Genomic DNA, 20,597 nt, shown 5'->3' on the forward strand with positions numbered 1-20,597 from the left:
TGGTATCCATGTAAAGTCACTTTGTGATCAAATGGCTTGGGTTTGATTGCAATTTCCATGATTCAGATTCTAGGGGTGATAATGATTGTAACCTATCCCAGTAAGTGGATACTTTTTGTTTTCAGCAAATTCTTGCGTTGTAAAGATTGTGGCAGAACACCTGACATTACATATATATAGTATACTGTTTGTGATAACGTAACATGCATTTTAACATTCTAATGTAATTCTTGAATATTTTGAAACAAAAAAACTGGTAAATATTTGATTATAATTTGAGTGGCACACTCACTTGCTAATATTAATCAGTATCTTGCACAACTTTTTAATTACAATTTTCATGCATTTCTTTCACAGTGGCATATTCTGAAAATTTGACCTGGTTTACCACAACAATTCTTATTTATTGTACACATTTATTATATATTGATGAGGGAAACTGAGCAAACGTTAGAACATTGCCTCTTCACACAGTACACTGACCCAATCGCTGCTGGCTACCCGCAGGCCCATGCCAGTGTCGCCATCTCGTCTCTCCTCGGGCATCCTCCATGATTCAACTTACCGCACTTACCGCGCTCATCCCGATGGTTTCTGTGATCTACGATAACTGTCTTATTTCCATCCCAAAGGCGACGTTTTATTCCCTGTCATAATGTGTTGACCCTGCTGGTTTTCATTCCTCTACCACCGGGTTGATGACCTCTATCAGGCAGCTGAACCCAGTAGCGACTGAGGAATGTTAGTGCTAGGCCAGCGGTATGCTAGGTATTGGTTGCACGATTGGGTCAGTGTACTGTGTGACGAGGCGATGTTCTAACGTTTTCTCAGTTTCCCTCATCAATATATTAATTCAATATAAACACAGTCAAAAAAGTTTTGCATCACCTGAGAAGTGATGAAAATAGCATCCGCAACATACCGAAGCGGACAAGAAACTATGAAGCAGAGCTCATTGTGCGAAGTAACGCTGTCGACGTGCAATACCAATCACCACAGATGACTACCCGAGTCAGCAAGCGCATGCATGTGTTCGAGCGTAGCATCACGGTAGTCGGCGAAGGTTGGTTAGGTGTTCCTTGTGTCGAGTTAGCGAAGGCAAGCGAGTGCAGCTGTGTGCAAGGCATGCCTAGGTGTACGATAGTGCAGTTTGATCGGGCCAGGATCATCACACTCCTGCAGACTGGCATGTCACAACGGGCTGTTTGAGTGCGCAAAGCAATGTCTGTAGGACCTGGAGGCGGTATACAGACACAGGAACATTAGCAGATCGTCAACAGACAGGTCGTCCACAGATCACAACACCAGCATGTGACCGCTATGTACGACTTTCAGCTTGGCGACAGAATACCATGATGGCAAGGAACATCACTCATGCCCTCCAAGCAGCCTCTGGTGTGTGTGTGTCAAACCATACTGTCCGTAACAGACTCCGAGAAAGTGGTTTACATTCCAGAAGATCTCTCCGGTGCCAGTACCTATTGCCACATTGGGCCCATGCACATCGAAATTGGGGACCCGATCATTGGGCTCATGTGCTCTTCACTGATGAATGTAGGCTCTAAGGCCAGATTCACGAAGAGGACGAGTGTGGCGAGGCCCTGGACTGCAGGAGCGGCTTCGTGGTGTCCAGAAGGTCCATCCATACCAAGGAGGAGGAATCATGGTGTGGGCAGGGATCATGCTCGGATGTCGAATGCCCCTAATTCCAATTAGAGGGGGACAAACAGCTGTTCGTTATGTCAGGGACATTCTCCAGACGACTGTGGAACCATTTCATCAGGAAATTGGTGACGAATTTGTCTTGGTGGTTGACAATGCCCGGCCACACCGTGCACAGATAGTGCACGATTATCTGCAGGTGGCCAATATCCGTTGCATGCTCTGGCCAGCGCAAAGTCCCGACATGAATTGCATCGAATATGCATGGGCAATCTAAAAAATGGCATTGCAAACTGTCCTGTGGCTCCCACCAATCTTCGTGAAGTTCTTCTTGCGGCACAGGACGAATGGGATCGCTTACCAAAAGATCACCTTGATCGTCTCATCCTCAGTATGCCACAGCATGTTCAAGACCTTCTTGCAGCCAGGGGAGGACACACCAGGTGGTAGACAATGTTTCTGGTGGATCCGCTATGACGAACAGTCTTCTTGTGACAGTTCTTTGTTTTTTCACCTCCATCATGAATTGTGCAATTTTAGTTGTAAACACTTTTCTGAGAAAATTGTACGTATTTTGATCTCTTTTCATTCAACATGTCTTATTCTTCATCTTTTCTTTTGTATTCCCACCATCAATGTCAATAAACCTTGTGCTTCATATATCTTTTGTCATTTTCCATCCTGATGCAAAACTTTTTTGACTGTGTTTAATAGAAATATAACACAAATGCAAGTAAAACAAGAGCAGAAGTATGACAACTTCAAATTTTCTGGTAATACTGTATATGAAAAAACCCAAGCAACATTATAGAATAGGCCACTGCTGTATCGGTGCATATCAGCTCAAAGTTGTACATTTTTCTTGAAGTAAAAAAAGATTAAGTGCTCCCCTGTGCATAGCACCATGCCATGAAGGCATATAGGGGAGGTGGGGGTAACGCCCCACACTTTCTTGATGTGGGGGTGATGTGATCAGCATCATGCCCCTAACCGACTTTACCCTCCTGGGTTTCCCCAGGTACCCATGTGATTCAATGCTGGGGGGCTGCTTCCAACGTTAGAAAAGTTCCCGGATTTGAACCAGCCGGGGATCAAACCCGGGACCTTTAGCATGATAGATGCGTTGCCGACAGACAAGGAGTAATATGCATTTTTAAGTGATAGCATCTGCTGCAGATTCAGTGATTAAGCAAGGTAAATGTACCAAAATATCTTGTTTGAGGGAGAATAAGGGAATATATGTCAAGAGGCAAAGTGCCATAGTATTTAAATTTTAACATATCCTTACACCCCCAAAATAAAAAGAATTCTGGATAACAAATACTGATATCTGTGGAATTATTTGTTGATACACCCCTGCCCTACACACACACAAAATCAATTGGGAAGGGAACTTTTTTTTAAGTGATCTGTGCCCCCAAGCCCCAACCCACACCCTCTGACGTGACACTGATGATTTTAGAATGGGGCTGTTCATTGCCAAACTTATCTGGTTGTGTCTCTAAATAATTTCGTTCGTCATTTGGTTGCCCTAAGCTATACATTGGAGCACGATCGGATGGCTATTCAAACGTTATTTTCAATGAAGGTATTAAGAATTTCTCGAGTAAATCGATAATAAAAATTGGTTTAGCAAAGCTTTAAGATTATGTAGCCAGTCATAAGTTTCCGAGCTAACTATAGTAAGTTTGTGCACAAAGAACACTAAACTTGACGTCATTTGGGTCGTCTTTAGCCGCCATGGGTCGAAAATACAAAAATTTAGATTTTTACACCATGCTTTGCTTTTTTTTCTGGTTGCGAGCATGCGTAATTCAACAACGGGTAGGAATCGAAGAAACTCCCAAAATTATATAGAAAAAATGTATTAAGTGCGTAAACGCATGATATGTATTAAATTATTATACACTATGACACATTATGCCCTATCGATAATTTACTATGAACGTATGTTTTTATTGTATTAAGCAGATATTCTCCCCTCGTATTTTCGTCCTTTTTCTTGGTAACAACAATTTTAAAATTATAATTGCTGTAATAACTATTCTTGACGATAAATGTTTGTATATAAAACATAAGACCATATTTACTGGCTACGTGGAAAAGTATATCATGTGAAAAAAGGCCAGTTATTATAAACAACTATAAAAATGAATTATCCTTTACTGGATTCTCAACAATAGATCACTTAAATTGTGAAAATTGCAAGTGACGTAAAAAAAGTGCTCTGGAAATGTTAAGGCTTTTTTGAGTTCCGATATCTTTTCTGTTGTTGACGATCGTCTTTTCAAAAGTTTTACTTTTACAACACTGATTATTCAACTATCGTGTCAAACATCATTTCTGAGGTTAAGATGATATCATGATATTAAACTTGCTTTTTAATGTAATAGCAGCACCTTCGGCATCAAATTTCCCAGGACCAGGCCCATTGTTAAAATCCCGGATTCGGTCTCCGGTGCACACTTACTTCACAGAAATGACAACGACTTGAGTTTCAGAGAAGAGTACTGGACGTAAACTATCCACCCACCACTTTATTTTATGAATTATTCTCGGATTCCCCGTTTGTGGACAAACCGTTGGATCATGGAACAATATGGAATACGTCCACAGCACCAAACTGTCCTCAAGATGTTTGTGAATACGAATTCTTAAAGCTACTTGTTTATGTAGCAGTCGCCATGTTTTTCAGCTTTACTTTCGCACTAATGAAATTGAACACTGCCCACTTGAAAATTGACCAATAGAGAGATTAGAAAGTTTCACTTAGAGTACATGCGCTGTAGTTAGAGGTTACCTAGCGCTGAGTAAAAGCTCGCTAACTCGAACAGTTGACCGTTGTACCAGAACAAGTTTTGATTATTAAATTTTGTTCGCAATAAACATATCTGTAGCAGCTGGTTGGTTGTGGATGCAGTCGTTGTCTTCTGCTTGCTTCAGTTGGCACTTGCAAAAACGTTTCCTGGGTTAACCGGCAAAGTGTCAAAAACAAATCTATGCTAGTGCAAAATTATTGCTACATTAAGATAATTGTTAATGGTATAGTGTAGTGCAAGTACCTGTGTCAAAAAATAAGAACTCAATGAAGGTTGAGCTTGAGTAATATGTAGTTGCACACTCGAAATGGCAGAGTTTTTCAAACAGTGTCTAGGATATTCAGGACTTTTATATCCTCGTCAGGAAGATGTTTACGACGGTACACATACTACAGGAAAACTGAATTAAGATCTGCATTTAGTTATGACAAGGTAATATTTTTCACACACTCGGATGTACGTAGTTCGTGTCAAGTTCCTTGCACTCTGGCAAAGACCACGCATCCTCCACTCTATGCTGAGATAGGCGTAATCGGGACCGAACATACAGTTTAAACTGGGATCCGAACCATCGTGCAATATGCCTTCAATGAGGATCAAACTTGGGACCCCTTGATCACAAAGCAACAGCGTTACCACTATACTATCAGAAGGTCACGTTCTATTTAGTACAGTATTTAAAAAACTGCCCAAATAGACAGGGGTGTAGGGATAAATGGTGTTCCATTACCAATATCCACAGAAGAAATTTGGGTACTACTTTACTATACCGGAAACACCTATCAATGATTTATTTAGCAATTTTTTTACATTGCTAAGGTACTATTCTACATTGCGGAACATTTCTTTAGGTGAAATAATGAATTTCTAACGAAAATAATGTATATTTCTTACATTAACGAGTACTTACGGTTGTTCCTTATTTCCCATAAACCATCCACGGGTAGCCCCAAAAACCATTGATGTTAGCCCAAAATTCACGATAGCCCCACAAACCATCACGGGGACAAGGTATGCCTACTAGGTTAGGTTAGGCCTGTTAGGTTAGGTTCCATTAGCACTCCTTTCGTTCAATTTAGTATATACGGACAATACGAGAGCTTATTGTGCTCTCGTGCAGAAAGCAAATGGCGGCAGCAGTAATAGCACGTCGGAAATAGATTTTCGTAGAAATCCACATGCATTCGCATTAAAATGGATCACAACTACATTCCCGAACATCAACAACGCTACAAAAAATGATTTGCGTAAGTACTTTCTCCTGTAAATTTGAAGAAATCCATCTCCGGTATAGTAAAGTTTTACCGAAATTTGTGGACACATTTTTTTATCGACTGTAATTTTTGCAACATTATCAAAAATTTGTCTTCATGCTATTTTTATATCCTGCCAAAGGTACGGGAATCTAGGAGGCTGACTCACCCTCATTTCCATCAACATCAGTTTACCTGCAAGTAAAGGGTCGGGTACCCTATTCTACAGCCTCGAATTTTCAAATTTCTTTTCTTTATGAAGATTATGTGATCCTAATTGTGAATAAAAAAAAATTGGAGCGTGGAAAGAAGTATTTACAACTGTACTGCTGTTTAAAGTTTAGATTTTGTCGTTTGAAATTATTGAATCAAAATTTCCCACCGATTCCAGGCTCCGCCCCTGGGGTAATTGACTTACCGCCTGCAACCGTGGCCCTGCCTATATCTATAGAGTCCCTTTTAAAGGCATGTTAGGAATTGGCCGGAGTCACATTAAAATGGGCATTCCACTCGCTCGCTTCAACAACAATATAAGAAATTCAGACATTTAAATGCTAAATTCCAAGTCAAGGTCTCGCATCTCAATTTTTCTCACATAACACATATTATCACAGATCATTTGTGTCTGGTTAAACAAAATACAAAATGCGCATACAATATAATTTATTAAACCTTAAGTTATTGAGAGACAATCAAAACACGTAACCTGTTGCCCCTGAGAAGAAATGCATAATAATTTTTGCAAACACCTTCTCCATTAGCTACCGTGTTAACCAAGATTTTTGGTCCTAAGTATACATACCAACCAAAACCGGCGCTGGCAACCCCGGCAAATGCCACTTCCTTTCCACCCCCCACCCTCCCTGTCATTACGCAGCAACAGGAAATTGAAAATCAAAATCAACATATTCCTAAGTAAAACATCAAACTATAAAATAAATAATGTTACACTATTGAACAAACGGATGTCTACCACAGCAAAACTTTAAGAAATGCGACACTAATACAATTTCATTATATGTATATTAAATGTAACAAGTATTAGGAAGGAAATGCCTTGAAGACTTGGGCTTATATTTTTACCATTGAAGGCCTATGATATGATTGGAATTAAAACAAAAAAATACATGTAATGTTATTTTTCGTATGCTTCTTTGGTGCACTATTGTGTTTTATGACAGCCTAAAGTTCTTTCAGTTATCTTTTAAATCAGTAGGGTAAATATATTTGGAGTCTTCATGTGTTAATATACAGGCAAGTTTTGTACACTTTTGAGACAAAAGATCACATGCATGTGCGTTGCCAGAATTTTTTATAGGGGCTGTCAGGCCATTGATAAAACTTGAATAGTAGAAATAACAACAATAATAATTATTATTATTTTTGTCTTGATTATTATGATGTAATAACTATTATAAACCAATGAAAATAAACCAACTTTTTTCCAAATGTATTATTATTATATCATTGGGGAGAGATTTCTAATCGATCCACCGAATTAGTGAATATCCACTTCATACAGTTAGTGTACTGAAATGCATAGCTATTTTACTTTTTTGTTAACTTCTGCATAATTTGTCCAAGAAAAATATAAATATTTGGGAAAATGTTAGTAATAAAATTCTGTTGTTTCGCCTCACCCCATAGGACTGATAGAACTCACTTTTTTGGAATTTTGAAAATTGCAGAACCATTGATTATTTTAGTTTAAATGGTAAAATATGAAAAAATAACCTGGTTACTGTATTTTACACTAATTGTCTTGATCTAACGCTGTTTTTACTTAGGTTATTCTGTTCAAATATTAACTGGTCGTTATTTCTTCAATTAACAATAAAAGTAACGAGTTCCAGACCTGACAAAACATTTTTTTCGAACGTGATAAAAACTATGCCAATTTCTAGGGGTGATCGACAGACCGATTCGAACCCCCTCCCGGTGCCCATGTTCAGATGGCATGTCTTTAAGCTTACTAATATCAAGCAAGAAATCGAGAAATTCACTACGATGTTCAAGCTGGTCAAATCTCTTAGAGCTAAAATAATCACGTTTAGGATATGCTAATAAAAATCAATTTTGTACCGTGTTTGCGGATCTTCAACAGTTTCGTCATACTGGAACTACTGCTTCTTTCGATTTCGGACCTGTACAGTATTGCCTATCTTTGGATCGTCTATATATAAATTTGATGCCATTCTCTCGCATCAACTAAGTACAGTGTTGCGATTGGGGGGGGGGGGATTTCCCCCCACTTCTTGCCTCTTGTGCCTCCACACTATGCTAAACCTTATCTAATACAAAGGGGAATATACTGTCTTCCCCCCACCAGTTTTGGCACCTTGGCCCCCCTGGTTTTGGAACCCAATCGCCGCCACTGACTAAGTAACTGGAATTTTTCATCACTACTTCTTATTTCAAAGTGCTCTGACCCTGATATATTTGCAAGAAATCTAACAGCATCTATCACATTGAGATTAATGTTTTGCTCACTACATTTATATGGAGTAAAATTGAACCTATTTCGAACAACTTTTATCAGTAATATTATAACATCCAAGTTTTTAGTAGGCTTATTTTTTCTTCTCTTCCAATTTTGCCACCCTAGAAATTTACCGCTCTGGTCGGCGGCACGGTTCCCCCCTTCCTTTCTGCAGGCCCTGATATTAACATTAAAAATATTAAGTCACAAAGAAGGAATTGGGAACTTCAGAGTTCCGAACGGCATAATTACATGTCTAATCCTAATATTTGATTTTCTTTGGGGGACGACAAAAGAGAATTTGTTTCTTGCTTTTAGAATCATTAAGAGGGCCGGAAGTATGAGAAATGGGTTAAACTTTAGAATTAGGTACGATTTCTTCACTTAAATACTTGCCCAAAACGTATGATTTGGTTAACTTTTTTTTTCTTCTCAGGGGCGAAATGTTACGTGTTCTCATTGTCTTTCAATAACTTAACTTCACGGACGAAAGGTTGGTTAACACTCACTTTTCGTTTTGTTATTGCCATACCTAATACTATATGTAGTTTTACCAAGAAATGTCCAATTCTTGCAGCAATATTTTATTGTGATTTCAAAAGAAAAGCCAGGAGAGAAGCAAAGACAAAAACAACACTAAACCTGACATAACTAATGTTATCCAAAATTCAAGTGTCAATATCTTTAGTTTCGAAATTCGAATCGCAAATTTTTCTTTTCACTATGATACTGTTCGGGAGAAGTGTGCAAAAATGATTCGCTAGAAATAGGTCGTTTTTCAATGATTTCAATAACTCTCCTGATTTTGAACGTTTCAGAAAATTATTAATGAAAGTAGACTGACTCAAGCTAACTTTTCCCATTCTCTCTGCCTTTTCCTATTTTCTGCCCTTGTCAGTTTTTTCTTTGCTGTACTCATTTTCATTAGATGCGAAAACGGAAAACCAGAAAGAAAAATTCAGAAATATGCAAACTGGTAAGACCTTACTCTTGTAATGCTCACTACCAGACCACAACTGAGTATCCAAAGGGAAACAATAATACGAACTATTTTAAAAAAAATTGCTCATATTGTTGCGGATTATTAAAATGTTCAAAAACGTTCAGTGGCCCTTCCGAACAGCCACCTGCCACGTTCTGAAGCAGTGAACGGAAAAAGAAATACCGACAATTTAATTCGTAAAAGTGAGAATGGATCTTATAAGGGATTGTTGACGTTAGTGGACAGGTTCCGTGCGATTGTTGACAGTTGATTGAAGCAGCAAGCAAAATAAAAACGAAACAAAAGGAACGTTGTTTTGACATTTTTTCCTCTTACATATCTCCAAAGTGTTTCAGTCGGAGCCTTGCAACCTGGAAGTTCCATAGCAACAATTATGCACAAGAACAAGTTTACTCCAAAGGATGCATTCAGTAAATAAAATCCGGCTACGTTCTTTCTTCATGTCGCCCCGGTGTCCATGAAACAACAGGGGGTATGGCCGCACCATCATACCCCCCCCCCCCCCCGGATCCGCTGGTGAAAGTTACAGTGTATTACTGTAGTTAAGCAATTCAAATGTAAATAGCTATTAAATAGGAAGCAATAAAATTGCACAATACGTATGGAAAGTGAGAATTAAATACTGAAACGAAAACTAAACTTCGAATTGCAACATCTCCATGAGTACCAGGGCTAGCCAAACAGCTTTTGTGAGAGGAGAGCTCTATTTGAGTTCACAGGAGCACAAATATTTGATACACTCTTAAATGTATACTTAGTTACACATTTACATTCTCTTTTACAGTACAGAGCTTGTAAAAAGTTCAAGACAGACATAGATAGATAGAAACTAGGGATGACCAAATCCGAATAAAATGAATTCTTTGCAAGTTTTTTAAATGTCCACCCCCATAAAATTTTATTTTGAATGTATATTCTGTTTTTGTTTTTTTGTTTGTTTTTTTCTTAATGAAGATTTGTGGTTAGTTTCAGCTCCAGCCTCATAGCAAAGTCTGCCAACAACAATGCTACGTAGTCGATTTAAGAGAGTTTCAATTGTAACAGTGAAGAAGCTTGATGCCTTTTCTAAAGTGCCAGAACCTTACAAAGAAACTTCACCAGTAGGTGGGGCAGGTGAGTTTAATGTATTTTTTATATTTTCTGTTGAACCCATGTGATTTACATTGTTTAGAATAGTTATTTATTCTGAGCTGTGGAGGAATTTGCATGGAGTTAGCTAAGAGTAAAAAAGGACATATTCAGTTACTATGAATGCAATGATTGTAATCATCACTAATCCTTGCTGTGATTAGCTAAAAGTGGTGAAATCAGCGTGAAGTAACATAACTCAAAATAAACTATATATGGTAAGAAGGCATATAAGGGGTGTTCTTGATCTCCACCATAGAGGTGATGTGGTCAGCATCATGGTCTAGTCCCCTTTAATTCCTAGAGCTATCACCTAACACGCTTCGCTGAGATGCTGTGTGAGCCTCAAAGTTGCTTATGCATGAACATTGCCAGTGGTCCCGGGTTCGAATCCTGGCCTAGGCATGTGCATTCTGTGTTAGTGTCCTTTTATCAATTTCATCAAATCATCACTGGCAGAAAGGAAAAAGTAAATCAAATCAAATCGAAGCAGGACCATTGGTGGAAGAATCCCCACCTGAGATCACCCTTCCTGTGAATCAAACCTTGGTCTCCTGGGTGGCTGTCTGATATCCTTCTTATTCACTCTGTAGCTCTTTGATAATTCTAATTATGATTGATTCAACATCCTTTCCATTTCAATAATGATAAATTTTTTGGTTCGTAGTAATCAGAGAATATATCTCATTAATGATGCATTCTGCTTCCAGTGTCCATTTTGAGCCTTGTCGTCATTATTTGGCTCATTTACTCAGAAGTCTCCTACTACGTGGATAGCCATTTCAGATTCCAGTTTGTTCCTGACACAGATTATAAAGCAAAACTGAAAATTAATGTGGACATCACAGTGGCAATGCCATGTTCAAGTAAGTAGCTTTCGTCTCTAATTATGTCTTCATAAATCTTTACATTCTGAGATTTACATGTAACCTTCTAATCTGCACAAGTATCTGTGTTGTTGGGAATCAGTTACTGGCATTGCTGTCAGCATCAGTTGGAAGTGGTATCACTTCAACCCTAATGAATACATATTTTATTCGGTTCATAACATTCTTACAATGGTATGTCTAGGGTGAAGATGGTGATTTACCTCATTTGGCTTCAAAGCAAAGTTGTTATTCTGTCTGATTCTCCCTTTATCGTGAGCTTTTTATTGTTATGCATCAGAAATTGCAAACACAGTTATGACATTTTATCAGCTTGTATTGTATGTTAGATGCATACAGCTTAGGTGCTGATTCTACCCTGTTTACTTTTAACAAACAACTACATTAAATAGGTATAAGGATGGGGGTTGGAGGGGGTGTAAAAATTTATTAAATAGGGTGACCACAAGTAATTTTTGTTTCCCAAATATGATACCTGTATTGGGATGGAGAGCATCTCACTCGCAGCCACATGTGTATTTTAAGTTGAGTTATATATGTATCAAACTGTACACATGTTCTTTTCCCCAAATCAGACATAGGAGCAGATATTTTGGACACCACAAACCAAAATGTACTGCGATTTGGCATCCTAGAAGAGGAGGATACGTGGTTTGAGTTGAGTCCTCGCCAGCGGATCCACTTCGACTCCATGCAGCATGTCAACTCGTACCTGAGAGAGGAGTTCCATGCTCTGCAGGACTTGCTGTGGAAGTCTGGATACAACACTATGTTTGGTGACATGCCTCCAAGGTTAGTCTGACAAATGCGTGAAAAACGAGAATCATAACTATCTGACTGTATTGAGTAGTTCATCCCCTGATGTTATCACGAATAGTGTAAGTTTGAATCTTGGCAATGGCCATGGACAGTGTGAAACTTAACACCCTCTTCCCTGCAAAGGGCATCTTTACTTTCAAATTAGGCAGTAAGCAAGGTCCACTTACGCTCAATATTTCCTAATTTGAAGAGGATCTACAGATTAAAGTGTGATCTGAAGCACTGTGCATTGTGCCTCCACTGGTGATCGAACCTAGGACAGCTTGATTTCAAGGCAACAAATTAACCACTATGCTATCAGGGAGGAATAAATAGTTCCATGAATTTCCAAAAATAAGATTTTTTTATGTGATAGTTCAGACAATGTAAACTTTGAAAAAAAAAATGGTACTAAAATGCGATGCGCATCCAGAAAGTAAGTTTCCCTATTTTTTTTCCCGTGAAAGTAAACATAATGAGCCGTGTAAATTGGGCATGCGCAGCAGAGCTAAGACGTATCAATCATATGCCAGGCGGACAGATCCTGCCCGGTGCCAGTAGCGAGACAACAGTGGTCCGAAGTGGAAGCTCGTATTCCTTCTCCCACCGCATGCCAGTAGCGAGGAAGCAGTGGTCCGAAATGGAAGCTCGTATTCCTTCTCCTGCCGCATGCGAGGTTCGGTCGGTGATAAAGTTCCTGAATGCACAAAGCATTGCGCCAATTGACATTCATCGTCAGCTCTGTGAGGTCTATGGGCCGAACATTATGAGTAAGCAGATGGTGCGTCGCTGGTGTCGGCAGTTTCCGGAAGGTCGTCAAAGTGTCCATGATGAAGAGCGCAGTGGGCATCCGTCCCTCATCACTGATGATCTGGTTGAGCTGGTGCGGCAGCGCATCGTAGAGAACCGTCGCTTCACGATTACGGAGTTGAGTAGCCTTTTTCCGCACATATCACGATCCATGTTGCATGAGATTGTCACGCAGCGCCTGCTGTTCAAAAAATTGTGTGCCAGGTGGGTGCCGAAAAACCTGACACCCGAACACAAAATGAAACGTTCAGGAGCAGCACTGACATTCCTGCAACGGTACCATGATGACGGCGATGATTTCCTCGACAGGATCGTCACGGGCGATGAGACGTGGATTTCGCACTTCACCCCGGAAACCAAGCAGCAGTCAATGCATTGTCGGCATAGTGGATCTCCGGTCAAGAAGAAATTCAAACAGACGCTGTCGGTACAGAAAGTGATGTGCACCGTGTTTTGGGACAGGAAGGGCATTTTGCTCATTGACTTCCTCCCCAGAGGTGAAACGGTGAACGCTGACCATTACTGTGCAACACTAAGGAAATTGCGATGTTCCATTCAAAACAAGAGGCGTGGCATGCTTACTGCAGGTGTTGTGCTCCTCCATGACAATGCTCGTCCACATACGGCTCGGCGCACAGCAGCTGTTTTGACGGAATTTGGCTGGGAGTTGTTTGATCATCCACCTTACAGTTCTGATCTGGCTCCCAGCGATTTTCAAGTTTTCTTGCACCTCAAGAAATTCCTGTCCTCCGGTGAGCTTTTTGGCAATGATGAAGAGCTGAAGACGTCTGTCACACGCTTGTTCCATTCACAGGCGGCAGAGTTCTACAACAGTGGGATCCAAAAGTTGATATCACGATACGACAAGTGTCTCAATTCTGGTGGTTGCTATGTTGAAAAATAGCTGAACCTTTGCTGTACCTGTTACCAATAAATGGTTTCCTGAAACTGTGTTGTTTTTTTTTAAAAAAATAGGGAAACTTGCTTTCTGGATGCGCCTCGTATTTTTGGTTATTTGATTACATTCATTTTTTTGCCGATAGTCTGACATCCCCTGCATAAATGTCTGGCGACATTTGAATTTAGAATATGAACCTTTGAATATTTTAACATTTTATTTGATATGATGTTTTTTTTTAAAAAAAACAAAACAACTAAACAGTTGTACATGAATTTATTTTTTAATTTTTTTTTTGCAGAGAAACCACCCTTGACAGACAATATGATGCCTGCAGAGTGTATGGGAGCTTGATCCTAAACAAGGTTGCAGGGAACTTTCACGTCACGGCTGGAAAGTCCCTTGTCCTCCCCAGGGGCCATGTCCACATCTCTGCATTCATGACGGAACGAGAGTACAACTTCTCGCATCGCATAAACAGGTTTTCATTTGGGGACCCGAGCCCGGGCATCATACACCCTCTGGAGGGAGACGAGAAAATTACACCTGAGTGTGAGTATCCATGTATCAATTCTAACCTGTGTACAGTGGCGTCGATTGGGTGCCAAGACTGGGGGCGGGGGCCAAGACAGTGTACTTTCTCTTGGTGGACATGGTTTTCATTAAGAGGCCATAGTACGAGGCAAGTTGATGCCCTAATCGCTGTCACTGCCTGTGCATGTACACAGTTTTATGTTCTGTTCATCCAAATTACAGTATTTGAACAAATGTATTTGTACAAGACTAACAGCTAAATGATGTGGAATAGGAGGGCCAAAATAAAAAGTGTAAATTTCAATGGGAGCAAAAGTAAGATTTTAATATATTCTTCCATTTAAGTTTAGTGCACTTTAAAATAATTAAGCACTGACCTGAAAATTTCAGAGGAAATCAACCCATGAGTGAAAAAGTCAGCTAATTTTTTAAAAAAAATACATAACAACCTGCAAAACTTAGGGAAAACCAAGTACTTTCTCTGCTTGCCAAGATTTTGGAATGAAGGTTGCAGTATCTTCATCAATATTATTATTACTATGCTTGGAACCAGCTTTTTGGTGGGAGATAATTTTTATAAATTGTTTTTATAGCTTATTTTTTTGATTAAGTTGAATTCTTTCGAATTCCATGGGCAGTTTAACATTCGTTTTGTGAGAGATAGAAGGTTTTTCTCTATTAGCATTTAAATACGAACCCACATCAATAATATTGGCCCATAACGATATATTGATTTCAGCTCGGACCTTCTGCTGTGCATGTGTGCCAATTATGCTCCGGGAAAGATTGTGAATTTATGACTTGTCTGTTGAATTTTCCTTGTGTGGTCGATGTTCATATGAATACTCATCATTCTCTCTTCCAGCGTCCATGTTATACCAGTATTTCATTCAAATTGTTCCAACCGAGGTGGACACTTTGCTCACACGAGTGAACACCTACCAGTATTCCGTGAAGGACCATGAGCGTCCCATTGACCACGATAAGGGCTCCCATGGAATACCCGGCATCTTTTTTAAGTACGACATGAGTGCTCTGAAGGTGAAGGTGACCCAAGAGAGGGAGTCGTTGTGGCAGTTTCTTGTCAAGTTGTGTGCAGTTGTCGGTGGTGTTTATGTAACATCAGGTATGCATTCTTCTGTGTTCATTTAAAACTTTTTTTCATCTTGCTAATTTTATGTATGTAGTATATATGACTTTTAGTTTTATACTTATATGCGCAAATAAAAGTGGCAAAATTTGAGATGTCAGTAACTAACTGTTTATAGAAATGGGGGATTGGTAAATTTACTGATAAAAGACTGATATTAGCTAATACCAATGGTATATTGATTAACTGACATATTTATGTATATTTTACATATTTTAATTGAAATCAAGATAATAGCATGGGTTTCAAGGATTGAAATTGTTCTAAACTTTTTCTGTTTAATATAAAAGATTGCTCTCTTCATTGCAAATACAATGAAATATTATGTTGTGGATTGTTACTCAATACATAATAGCACGAGTGCATATTACTCACTTGAGATAAACGAAATAATGTCTTTATTAAAAAGAAAAAAACATTTTTTTCTAAAAACACTAAAATTGCTTACTTACAATTACTGAGTAGTCCAATGTTGATTAGAGCAACATTTCGGGGTAACTACTTTTCCCTTCTTCAGGCTTTACTTGGCATTGGAATCATGCCGCGTCAGTTATAAAAAAACAAGGATTGGTTAAAAGGTGCATGGGTAAAAAATAATTTGTGAATGTAGTTTAAGCCTTAATAAAACTCCCATATTATGTAACCCTCCAGTACTCACGCGGGTGACCATTGTCACCCAGCCTCTTTGTTCTCGTTACCGCCAAGCAGTGTGGTGGAGGGGAGTGCTAGGGACTTCAGCACCTTCCGCCTACATTTCCAGCTACCTGACTAGTGTGCGTTTGTATGTTGTAGTGAGGAGCGGCCCTTGTTATTGCGCTTGAAAGTCAGTTGGGTGACACTTGTCCCCTGCGCGATTAACGGCGTTATGAATGCACCAAAGCGTCCACGACTCTGTAATAACTCTCTAACTTTGCACGTATTGCTTGGTGAGAGTTCCGATGAGGACGATGTTGTGGAGAATGATAGTGACGATGGTGGAGATGATCATTTAGATGTCCAGGATGATCACTTTGACACCGAAGAAGCAGATGAGTCACAAAAGGACCAAGTGAAAAATGCCGAAAATGACCTGGCGCCAAATGCGGAAGAAGAATCTAGTGATGAAGAGGACATCCCCTTTGCAAATTTATACATGGTAAGAGACCAGTTTAAAAATGTAATGAAGTGGAAAAACTATCCCCTCAGCCCAGAAATGTAAGAACCAGAGCTGGCAACATTATTTTGCGGCTCCCAGGACCAACTGGACAGGTTAGGGAAGCACGCAGTGGACTTGATTGCTTTGTACTTTTTGACGTTATTGGAACTATAGTTACATCAACTAACATTTATATTGACCATATAAAGGAGCATTTTAGCCAAGACAGGGATGCCAAACACACGAATGTTGTTGAAATTCATGCTTTCATAGGCATTTTGCTACTAACCGGCTGTTTGGGCAGTAACAGGAAGAAAACTAAGCAGGTGTGGGACAACTCTGCTGGGACTGGTGTGGAAGTCCAGCATGGGTGAGAATAGATTTCATTTTCCCATGCGAAGTCTTCGTTTTGATGACATCAGAGATCGTCAGCAGCGAAGAGAAATTGATCGCCTATCTGAGAAGTCCTAGAACTTGTGGGGCAAAAACTTGTGGTCAACTCTTCAATCATTTACAAGTTCAACAATGCTGCAGCTAAACCACCTGCAAGACGAGAATTCCTGAAAAGTTTGGCATTGGAACTCATAAAACCTCTGATTGAAAGTCGAATCCAGCTTCCTTTCATTCCTGTACATCTGAAGAGAAGAGGAAAGGCCCTTCTTGTAATCGAAGAAACTTCTCAGCCTGAGCGCAGACAACAAAGTAACAGTAGAGGTCGCTGCTATCTGTGTGGGAGGGCAAGAGACAAAACAACCAGAAAACATTGTGAAAAATGTGGACGTCATATCTGTAGTGATCATTGATCAATTGTTTGTAGTGAATTGGAATGGGACCAAAGTAATACAACCATTGCAACTGTAAAATATTGCTGACTTCTTAGTATTCTTATGTACAAATGTATTTTTGTAGTTTAACATTCATTTCAATTTTGATATCCAAAATGTGAAACAAAATAAGGACATTATAGACCTAGTTATTACATTGTAATTTTCAACCTACAATATGCGTAAAAAAATATTACGAATAACAAACATTGTTGTGACTATACTCTTTATATATGTAAAATGCAGGGTACGCTTTAGCGATTTCTTTTGCCTTGTAATAAAGGCCAAAATATGTTAATATATATGTTTATTGATTCTCAATAAAGCTGTCTTTCAAATGAGCAAGGAGTTTTACAATGTTACCCTGCATTTAAAAAAAGTTATGGTAGCCTAAAGTTTAAGATATTTTTTCCATGCAAAATTTTGATAAAGAGCGATTTGGTAATTTTTTCTTTACAATACATGCTTGATACAAAAATAATTAAAAAAAATACTTTGATTGTCACTAGAATAAATTGTAAATATAAGAAAACAAAAAAATCCACCATACTATAATTAGTCTTTTCAAAATTAATAAAATACCTTATGGGTGACAACTGTCACCCGCACGAGTATCCGTGTTACGGGATGCCGCGCGAGTACCCGAGGGTTAAGCAGCCCTGGTGGTGCAATATAAAGAGTCTGCTCCCAAACTGTTAAAACGTCTCACTGAATGATGTCCATACTGGTAACTGGTTATCAGTGGAATGCAGGAAGCTGTCGACTTCTTCTGGTTTTGTTTCCCTCCTCCCTCCACTTCCTTCAAGGCCGTCATATTAAATACGAAGTCTCGTGTTTGCTGTGTAGCCCGGAATACCTCTGGCGTAACATGGAATCCCATTCTGTTTTTCTTTTTGCCTTCTTCTTCCCATCTTTTAAACATTCTAATCCAGATATCGTCAACGTTGCTGTCTTTCCTGTTTAATTTTAGATGTCTATCCTTACAAATGTAAGCGGTCTCGTAAACATTTCTACTTACAGGTTTATAATCTCTCCTAATAACCTCCCTCTTTTTTATTTTGTGTGACTCTTCTAAAACATGCTCCGAGAGGCCCGTTCTGGGAACTCCTTCTTCAATATCTTTGTCATGTTCTTTCCATCTTATACCCATATTCCTGCCTGTTTGTCTGATATGTTTCATTACAACTACAACTTATACTATAAACACCCTTCTCTTCTGCTTTTTTCTTTTCCGAATCTTCTCTCTTATACTCAGTAAAATGTTCCTCGATACTACAGGGAGTTACATAATATGGGAGTTTTATTAAGGCTTAAACTTCATTCACAAATTATTTTTTATCCATGCACCTTTTAACCAATCCTTGTTTTTTTATAAGTGACGCGGCATGATTCCAATGCCAAGAAAAGTCTGAAGAAGGGGAAAGTAGTTACCCCGAAATGTTGCTCTAATCAACATTGGGCTAATCGTAAGTAAGCAATTGTAGTGTTTTTAGAAAAAAAGTTTTTCTTTTTTTTTTAATAAGGACGTTATTTCGTTTATTGTTACTCAGTTTTTAATTTTTAAAATGGCTTACATATTTGTAAGTTTTATGTGTTGTAGTGGTCAAGGTTATTTCCAGGTTCAGATCAAGAAGTTTTGGGTTCAAATCAATATTGACCAAAATGTGAATCTTTCATTGTGTTTCATCAAGTCATTATGCATCCTCGTTGTTACATGACCTAAGGATATTAAAAAAAAGTGATCTTAGATAATTAAAGTAACCAATAACATGTTTTATATTTCAGGAATAATGAGCAACCTTGTAAAATTCCTAGCAGAGGTTATTAAGTGTAAATATTTCCCCAAGAATGCTTACCAAAAAACTCAAAGTAATAGTGTTGCAGCTGAACAGACATTGGTTGGTGAGGATGGTGATATTTTGGTCCCTGTATCTTTAGTTCCACAGGAAACATTCCTGACGAACCACAATCTTGGTTCCCAGGCACCATATACTGATGATCATAGTACTCCTCTGTTGCATCCAAGGTGAAACCTCTTTTTGTGTTATTTTGAAGTGACATTGAAACAAAGGAATGGCAATCGAAAGCATTTGGATTTTGTGAGAGATGGTTTTTTAAGTGCCTTTGATACAAAAACTTATTTCTGTTGCAATTTTTTCTCCATTTGTTCCATTACAGTTCCCTTTTCTATAAATTCACAAATGATCCATGTCTGGAAGATTATTATCATTGAGTAAAACGTGTCACTGTTACACATTCTTTATGTTTATATCGGTGTAACTAACAAACACCAGTGTCAGAAATGAAGATAAGGTAAGCGCACAGCAAAAGGTCATGAAAATAACTCCTGTTTCATTGTATTTTTCTTCTGTTATACACTGTTCCAAATAATTCATTTGCTGTCACATGTACATAGGTACCTATGTATGTTCATTCCACTCAAATCTTAATGTAATTTATTGTGGTTGAGGTTTTGTTATGTCCTGTATTGTTGTGCTTTTATACTCATTTGACAAAGAAATCACAGAGGAATTGATGATGATCAAGAATACAGCTGTATATTTTGTTGTGCTAATAAAACACTCATGTTTTTGGGTCATATTTATTTTGATTGAAGAAAAACCTTAGGTATAATAAAAAATAGAAGAGATTCTTACATGAATAAAATACTCTTATAGTACATATGTTAATAGACAAAGATATAAAAATTGGCTATTATAGACTTATATTGTATTTACTAGTTAACCCCTGTGATCTAGTCGGTAGGATATCAGAATACCACGTGGAAGACCTGAGTTCGATTCCTGGGGTGAGTGATCTAAGGTTGGAATTTTTACTGCATAAAGTGGCTTTGGGGCTCACCATGCGGCAATTTAGCATGAGTTTTGCTTTAACATATTCAAGAATTACATCAGAATATTAAAATACATATTACATAATCACAACATCCAGATTTTTAACACAAAACTGGTATTAAATAAATGTAAACTTTGAAGTTTTCATAATTTACAGGATCATTATACTCTACGAAAATACCAAAATGCCAGAAAATTATCTGCCAGTATCAGTAAACAAATTTCAACTGATACTCTCCCAATACCAATACCACTGGTATGTTCGTTTTACATCTAATTGAATGAAAACTGTCAACAGCACCTTTGTAACCAAACTTTTTTTTTTGTCGTGTCCGAATTTTCAATTGATGCTGTTCCTCAAT

General features: G+C 38.5%; 1 protein-coding gene across 1 annotated transcript; it reads left to right on the forward strand.

The window, feature by feature from the left end:
* The first annotated feature begins 4,562 nt into the window (after nt 1-4,562).
* On the forward strand, nt 4,563-19,979 carry LOC145978677 (endoplasmic reticulum-Golgi intermediate compartment protein 2). Its single transcript, XM_083111453.1, has 7 exons — nt 4,563-4,913; nt 10,183-10,329; nt 11,055-11,210; nt 11,807-12,023; nt 14,039-14,289; nt 15,137-15,397; nt 19,166-19,979. Exons 2-7 carry the CDS (start codon nt 10,221-10,223, stop codon nt 19,408-19,410), a joined length of 1,239 nt encoding a protein of 412 aa, XP_082967579.1. The 5' UTR covers nt 4,563-4,913; nt 10,183-10,220; the 3' UTR covers nt 19,411-19,979.
* Nucleotides 19,980-20,597: the final 618 nt, after the last annotated feature.

This window comes from Lepisma saccharinum, chromosome 25 (genome assembly GCF_977018435.1).
Source record: "Lepisma saccharinum chromosome 25, izLepSacc3.1, whole genome shotgun sequence".
Taxonomy (NCBI): domain Eukaryota; kingdom Metazoa; phylum Arthropoda; class Insecta; order Zygentoma; family Lepismatidae; genus Lepisma; species Lepisma saccharinum.